General features: G+C 35.7%; 1 protein-coding gene across 1 annotated transcript; it reads right to left on the reverse strand.

The window, feature by feature from the left end:
• Positions 1–937: 937 nt before the first annotated feature.
• On the reverse strand, positions 938–1,513 carry LOC138881981 (uncharacterized). Its single transcript, XM_070162276.1, has one exon. It carries the CDS (start codon positions 1,511–1,513, stop codon positions 938–940), a length of 576 nt encoding a protein of 191 aa, XP_070018377.1.
• Positions 1,514–8,585: the final 7,072 nt, after the last annotated feature.

Raw genomic sequence — 8,585 nt, forward strand, 5'->3', positions numbered from 1 at the left:
ATATATATTATGTATTTTGAAGACAAAGTATATAATATTATTATACCTAAAAATATATGAAATATTTCATTTATTTAGTCATATTAACTAGGTACAAAAATCTTCAAAACGCATGGTATATTCTATTTATCTACTTGGGTTTTAGTTATAAAAATAATATTTACTTTATTTAGATATCATCCAACATTTTTAGGATTCGATTTTATGGTATAATTGAGGAACTAGATGAAAATTTCTTTATATACATATTACTCCTATTTGTTTAAAGAAGAGAGAGAAAAGTGAATAAGCAAAGCCCTTTTTCTTTAACGCTTAAGAGCCTGTTTGGAAAACCATCTTGAAAATGGATTTGAGCGTAATTACATAGTTTGACATATTTGTTTGGTCAAGTAATTATTTGGTGAGCATGAAATTGAGTGTAATTAGAGGGGTGTAATTACACTCTCCAATTCTCAAGGGGAGGTGAGAATTGGTAGTAATTACATTGTGTAATTACAAGGTTGCTTTTTAGTTTTTTTACTATTTGTTTTTATTTTAAATTATTTTCTTTATAATTTTTTATTTCTGTTATTTTAATTTTATAATTTTATTTTTACTTTTTAATTTCTTTTGAAATTTTAAAATATATTTTTTAATCTTTTATTTCTTTATCTTTACTTCTTGTGATTCCATGTAATTGCTTATAATTTATTTTTTTAATTTTTTTTTTATTATTCTATTTTTTGAAACTATACCTCCTAATAGTAGAAATAACGAGTCACTAACAAAATTGACATATAATGAAAGTGGAATCTCGTTATTTTTTTTTTTTTGAGAAATAAAGAAATTTTATTACCAATGACAATAAGTACAGATCGCTAGAAGAAAGAAAAAGACAACTCATTTACTCCTAGTAACTAGGCTATTGGACAGAAGGCCCCAATGCCTAGCGTACTTCTCAACCCCTATCTCTTCTGCTCACTATGGATAGAAATTTAAGTCTGAGTCTACTGGCTAGCTTGTATTTCTTGCCTCCTCTCACAAACAGATCCTGCACCACCTCCTTGAGGATAGATATCACATTCCGCTGCTTGTTTTGGAATAGCCTTAGGTTCCTCTCTTGCCAAATGTAATACACCGCACCAGCTATTGTCATTCTAAAGATTTCATCAATTGAGTTCTTACCCTTCATTTCTGTAGTTTCCCAGTGAATCTCATCTTCCCATATCTTCACATGTTTATTAATACCTTGCCAGTTCAGCAGCCTTTGCCGGATTTCTTTTGAAAAAATGCGTTCAAAAAACAGGTGACTAGTCGTCTCATCTGCCCAACCACATAATACACATTCCTTCTTAACTTGCATTCCCCATCGTAATAATCTCTCCTTAGTAGTTAATCTGCCTTGAATTGCTAGATTTAATATGAAAACCCATCTAGGAGTGGCATAATTGTTACATACCAATTTCTTCCATGGAACTTTAGGTTGCACACCTCTCAGCTTCTGATACATCAATTTGATAGGGAAGTAATTCATTTCTTGTATGTCGTTCAGCTCCAATCCAGCCTCAATAATGTACTTCTTTGCCTTAGGATCGACAGGATCCAAGATGCCTGTTTTGCCTCAATCTCCCAAATATTCCTTCCTTTCCCATAGTAAATATGGATCCACTTTACCCATAATTTGTCCTTTTTGTGCACAGATTCCACAGCAATTTACTCACTGCAGCTTTGTTCCATGTTTCTATATGAATGACATTGAATCCTCCTGCAGTTTTTGAGCAACATACTTTCTCCCAGGCTAAAGGTGCTTTCTTTGTGACCTCTGCTTGCCCTGCCCATAAGAAACTTCTACATGCTGTCTCTATCATGTGTACTATCTTCTTAGGGAGTATAAAAACATGAGACCAGAAGGCTTGAATACAGAATAACACATTCTTAATTAATTGTAGCTTGCCTGCATAAGAAAGGTATTTTGCGGTCCATGAAGTTATTCTTCCAATCATCTTGTCCACCAGAGGGTAACATTGAGTAACTGACAGTCTCTTTGAACTCAGTGGTACCTCAAGGTACTTGATGGGCAACTCCCCTTTAGAGTATCCCAAAATATTCATGATTTCATTCTGCTCCTCCCTTCCAATGCCACCAAAAAATATAGAGCTCTTTTCAATATTTGCAATCAACCCAGAACACATAGAGAATTCAGAGAAACACCCGAATAATAGTTGTACAGAAATCACATCCCCTCTACAAAATAACAGTAGGTCATCTGCAAAACCTAGCTGAATTATTTGAAGTTTTGAACATTTAGGGTGATAGTTGAAATCAGGATTATGCCTCAGAGTCCTCAAATGTCTATTAAGGTACTCCATCGTCAAAACAAAGAGGAAAGGGGATAATGGATCACCCTGTCTCGGGCCTTTCTTTGCAGGAAAAGGGGGACTTGGAATCCTGTTGATCAGAATGGAATAAGAGACATTGGTCATACAAATCATAATCCAGTCGACATATTTGGCAAGGAAGTTTAGTACTTGTTCTAAGAAAGTCCACTCCACCGAGTCATATGCTTTTTGCATATCTATATTCAACATGCATCTAGGTGAGACACTCTTTCTATCATATCCCTTAATTAGCTCATGGCTAAGAATGATATTGTCATAGATAACCCTCCCAGGGACGAAAGCAGATTGACTTTTGTCAATGAGATGATCTATGACACTTTGAAGTCTTTTTGTGAGCACTTTGGATATGATTTTGTACAAAACTGTACAATAGGAGATGGGTCTAAATTGTTTGATGGTAGATGGGCTCTTGACTTTTGGAATCAAGGTGACTGAGGTGCAGTTTGATGGTAGGTGCAGTTTATAGGCTTGTGCATGTCATTTGTTGAGAAAAAGTGTAATATTGCTTCAGTTATCTCCTCTCCTATTGTATTCCAAGCCTTCTTGCAAAATAGGCAGTTAAAACCATCGCACCCCGGTGCTTTCTGGTCATCAATGTCCCTCAATGCTTCCATTATCTCTTGCCTGGTCACGGGTTCTATCAATATCAGCTGCATGTCTCTATTCAAGATCTGACCTTCCTTCATTATCTCAGGATTTATGGCATGCAAATGATTTGCTGCTGATCCTAGCAATTGCTTATAGAAGCCTATTATTTCTTTCCTGATATCATCCTTTGTCTGCAGCATATCTCCATTGCTAGATACAAGATTTCTAATTTTATTTTGTGCCATTCTACTTTTTGCTGAGGCAAAGAAATAAGCTGAGTTCGTGTCTCCTAATTGTAACCATTGGTTTCTTGATTTTTGCTTAGCTGCACTTTCCTCTGTATTCACTCATTTCTCCAGCTGCTCTCTTAATTTCTTTTCCTGATTTACCAAAATACTATGCTGATTGATGTCTTTCATTTGCTCTTGAACCTCTACTAGCTGTTTCCTAATGTTACATACTTTTTCTGAATTTCAATAATTTATGTATTAGGCAACTTCTTAAGTTCCTGCTTGACATTCTTCAATTTTTCCCAAACACTCTTCATGTAGTTCCCCTGTACAGGTTCCTGCCATCCTGCCTCTACCAAAGCAGTAAAGTCTTCATGTTCTGCAAGGTAATTGAAGAATCTGAAAGGTTTTGCCCCTCTTTTTGATTTATCCACCATTTTCGACACTCAAAGGGCTATGGTCAGAGAAAAGGGGCTCCAAACTACAACGTCCACTTGTGGAAAATTATTCATCCATTCTACATTTACCACACCCTATCTATCTTGTTGTAGATGTTGTTATTTGTCTATGTAAACTCCCTTCCCACACTTCTCAGTTTAGTCATATTGCAATTTCTCATAAATTCTCTAAAGTCTACCACTTCTGATTCATGTATTGGGTTGCCATTTATTCTATCATCTACTGATAATACTGCATTGAAGTCACCTATTACTAGCCAAGGCTCCTGCTGCAATCCACTGATTTTGTTAAGCCTATTCCATAAAGTCCTTCTATCACCAACATTATGAAGTCCATATGTTGTAGTGAAGCTGAAGTATATTCATTTATCTAGCCAGCAGACCCTTCCATATATATATATTGAGTATGTACTGTTTCTAACTGGAAGCTAACTATGTTAGGGTTCCATAAGATCCATATCCTGCCTCGTTTCCCGGTGTTGTAGTTGTTGCTCCATTTCCATAAAGGTGCTATTCTATCAACAATCTTCTTTGATGCTTGTTCTGTAACTCTATGTTCAATTATAGCTATTATACTGACTTTATTCACCGTCAAAAACTCATTCATCTCCTTCTGCTTATACAGCTTATTCAAACCCCTAACATTCCAAGTGATTAGTTTCATGTAGGGATATGCAGGGATTGTGGATCGCCAGCCTTTCTACCCAAACTACTCTGTCTCGCTTCTATTACACTTTGAGGTCTACTACTTCGCTGAGTTGCTTTTTCTCCACCTAGTGGATCAAATCCATGTGCAGTATTTAAATTACTACAAGAAGCATCATGTGTTATGTTCTTTGTAGCAGATTTACTTTTAACTATTGTCCATCCTTTTTCATTTGCCTGTTCACAACTTGTTGCATTCTCATTCATCTTTCCAAGTGTAATCATTTGTTCTGTATTTGGAAGTTGATCTTGCTTCTCCTCAGGTTGTATCATGCCTCTTGGCTTCCACTATTGTTTAGGCCTTGGTAGTATCTGTTTTGTTTGCTTTGGTAGTAGTTTAAGTGGATTCTTATTTGCAATCTCCTTACATGAATGTCCAAGTCGCAGACAAGCACTGTAATACTCTGGTTTCCAGTCATAACACACCTCCTACCCAAAGCATTTTCCATTTGGGTCATGAACATTCACAGACACTGGAAGTTCCCTGGTTACATCCATCTCGCTCAACACCCTAGCATAGGATATACGATCTACTTTCGATGTGCATTCATCAGCATATAGTGGAATACCCAACCCACTCGCAATTCTGCTTAGTGATTTCATCCCCCAGCAATTTAGAGGTAGATTCGGAAATTTGACCCAAAGTGGTAGAGTTTTAAGCATTTCATCCTTAAAATTGAATTCAACTGACCAAGCTCTGATTATAATAGGTTTGTTATTTATGGTGTGAGGCCCAGAGTATAATACAGAGTTCCTCTCCTCAATACTATTAAATCAAATAAGAAAATATCCAGCATTATGAAAGTAAACCTTTGGTTTGGCAACAAAATTCCACTGAGCAGCAACAAAACGTTCAACAACCCCAATTTGTTGGGGAATCACCTACCACATAGAAGATAATTGCCTTGTTCCATTTCTCTGATTCTGCTTCCACTTCATCCCTATCCAGCTCAACTATTTTAACCCCGTCCTGAATTTTCTGTGCTATGAAATTTAAGGTCATCCCTTTTGCGGCGTATGTGTTAGCTCCAAGAGGTCCCGCCCACAATTTTGTGTCCGCCACAGGTTTTTCCAAATCCAATCGCCTTTGGGCGTGGGGTTGACCTTCAAATTTTTGGGTATTCGCCTTATCGTCATTTACTTGCGAACTTGAGCTAGGCTTAGCTGCGTTCACTTGCGCTTCTTTCCCTTCTGCTGCTGCATGCTCACTTGCTGCCGGTGTAGCAATCCCAACTGCTGGAGTTGGTAGTGATGGCCACTCCTCGGTTTGCTTTGGGGTTTTTCCCTCTGGGAGGGTAATACCTGGCTGATTTTTGTTAGTTGCTTCCGGAAACTTCGTGGCTAGTGTTATCCCCATGTTAATTGCCTTTTTCGGCCGTCCTCTGGCCATGATCGGCAAAAGCGCACGTTAGAAAACACCCCTAAAGTGCGCTGTTGGAGGAGGCAGAGCTTTTTATCCTAATATATTTTGTTATTGAATGTGGTTGTAAACTTATCGTGTTTCCTAATTTTAAGTTGTAGTGGAAGTTACTATTATTATGTTAGAATTTGATATATGTTAAATTATTATTTATTTATTTTGAATTTTGAATTGTGTTATATTCATGGTTCCAATTTACTTGTTTAGTAGCATTGGTTGATATTGCATGTTGTTCATTTTTGAGGTAGAATTGATAGATTAGTTTTGTCAAATATTTAAATGTTATGACATTATATTTATAAATATTAATTTAATTCATCAAACATGAATTTCACGATGTTCTTATAAAGTATATATAAATTATTTTTACAATATTAGTTATAAATATATGATTACTAATTAATGTGTATGCACGAAAAAATATACATCTTAAATACCAAACATGATATCATTTATACTTATAAAAATTTATAGGCATATGTTATAATTACTTAATTTAAAATTTAATCTAACTGTGTAATTACACTTGTGAAATCAAAATTATACTATGACAAACAAACAAATCATCGTAATTACACAACTGTGTAATTACTAGGTTGTATAATTACTACCCTAATAATTACACCAATTCCAATAAGGATAAAAAACAAATACCTTGATTTGTGGAATCAATTGTGTGTATAATTTTTATAATATTTTAGAATTTATTTTCTTTTTAGTCTGTGCCAAAAAGATTGACCATTTTTCATATTTGGAAGTAATTTATAGTCACACAAAATATATGTATCTCATGACACCGCTTGAGATAAGGTGCCTACGCCCCAAACTAGCGATACTTTTTTATTGATGGTGATATCAAGGACCTTATCTTGGATTTTACATTTATCGAAGAATCCTTAGGTAAACACCTTATTATTGAGCTTAAACATGGTGGTCAAGATATTTCTGTAACAAAATAGAACTGTTGAAATTAGAAGTTGTAGATAGTTGTACATTTCTGTATTTATGTAGTACCATTATAGAAGGTGATTAGTTAAGGAATTTAGCAAGTGATTAGTTATGTAAGTTAGTATAATAAGGGGTGTACAGTTCATTTACAGCTAAACAATTAACAGAAGAAATGGTTTTCTCATTTTCCAGTTTCTTTCCTTCTCTCTGTTCCTTCTCTTGCTCGAGCTCATCAATGGTGGAGCCTAGGGCTAGATTTCAATATGGTATAAGAGCCATGGTTCTTCGCGACTGAGCAACGAGCATTTCACCAGATCAACTTCATATGATTCTCTTCTACTCCACCTGCTCGTTGATCTCTTCTTCGCTTAGTGTCACAACCCGGATTTTTCGCCATCGGGAGTCGTGATGGCACATACTAATGAGAGCTAGGAAAGCCAACCGTTTGGACAAATTACCTTTTTTCCATTTTAATTCTTTAAAAAATGTGAATCAACAGTTTATAAACAGTGGAAATTAAACAAGTGGAAGAAATAATTAAACCATTTAAATAATTCCAATACGATTTCTTAAACAAGAACTACCCAGAATTGGTCAACTTCACAGACGGTCTATGAATACTACAAACAAAGTCTGAAAAATAAATAATACAATATTTCTGAAATACGTAAATGAAATAGGATGGAAGGAGACGTCAAGGCCTACAGACGCCTACAGGACTACCTCGAGTCGCCTGTTGGACTGAAGGCAACAATCTTACTGCGGTCCAAAAGCTACAACACTAGGATCTGCACACAGTGCAGAGTGTAGTATCAGCACAACCGACCCCATGTGCTGGTAAGTGTCGAGCCTAACCTCGGCGAAGTAGTAACGAGGTTAGGAGAAGACTACCAACAAAACCTATGCAGTTAAAACACACACACACACACACACACATATATATATATATATATATATATATATATATATATATGTCTCTCTCCTTAAAAAGAGGTTTTTCTATGTCTTTAATGGAATCTAATACTTCTAACCATGTCTGAAAAATACCTTTTGTTTTTCCATGTATAACTACATAATACTTAAACCTTTTGTCTTGATTTTTGTCTGTAAAATATTGACCCAAAGCGTTAAGTGCTGCTATAAAATATTTAGTGTCTTTCTTATTATATGATATCCATAAGTTATCAATTAAGCACCTTTGGGGTCTGTCTATGACACATTCTGGTAAAATTCTAAAAGACATATTAGATGGTGGATATATATATATATATATATGTATATATAACAAGTAATGATAAAGGAAACTAGCAGTTAAAGATGGGAAGGGGACATGCTGTGGGGGAATATCATTTACCAAGCATAAAGAACAATTTAAAATTCGCAGCAGAAAGAATAAGGAAACAGTAACAAATCAATATCCACTTTATCCTTTATTGTTGCGGCGCGCAACCCGATCTAAATCATAAAACACTGTTGCGGTGTGCAACCTTATCCATATCATGTATCACTATTGCGACGTGCAACCCGATCCAACTATAATATTGTTGCAGCGTGCAACCCGATCCAAATATAATATTATTGCGGCGTGCAACCCGATCCCAATATACAATTCAACACCAATCACAAAGAGCCCCGACAAGGGAACAATAAGGGAACAACAATATCCCGGCATGAGAATTAAAATATCATAATAAAATCAGGTAATAACAGAAAATCTGTAAATAAACGTAAAGGACAACATAACTCAATTATCAGCAAGATTCAGGAAAATCAAGGGCAAGTGCACGGCATCACCCTTCGTGCTTTTACACTCTTCCTCACCCAAACAATAATCACAAGAAATAAGGGCAAGGAAATA

The sequence above is a fragment of the Nicotiana sylvestris genome, chromosome 11 (genome assembly GCF_000393655.2).
Source record: "Nicotiana sylvestris chromosome 11, ASM39365v2, whole genome shotgun sequence".
Classification (NCBI taxonomy): domain Eukaryota; kingdom Viridiplantae; phylum Streptophyta; class Magnoliopsida; order Solanales; family Solanaceae; genus Nicotiana; species Nicotiana sylvestris.

Coding starts and splice junctions, on each gene's coding strand:
- LOC138881981 (XM_070162276.1), bottom strand. CDS start 1,513: ATGAATTACTTCCCTATCAAATTGATGTATCAGAAGCTGAGAGGTGTG.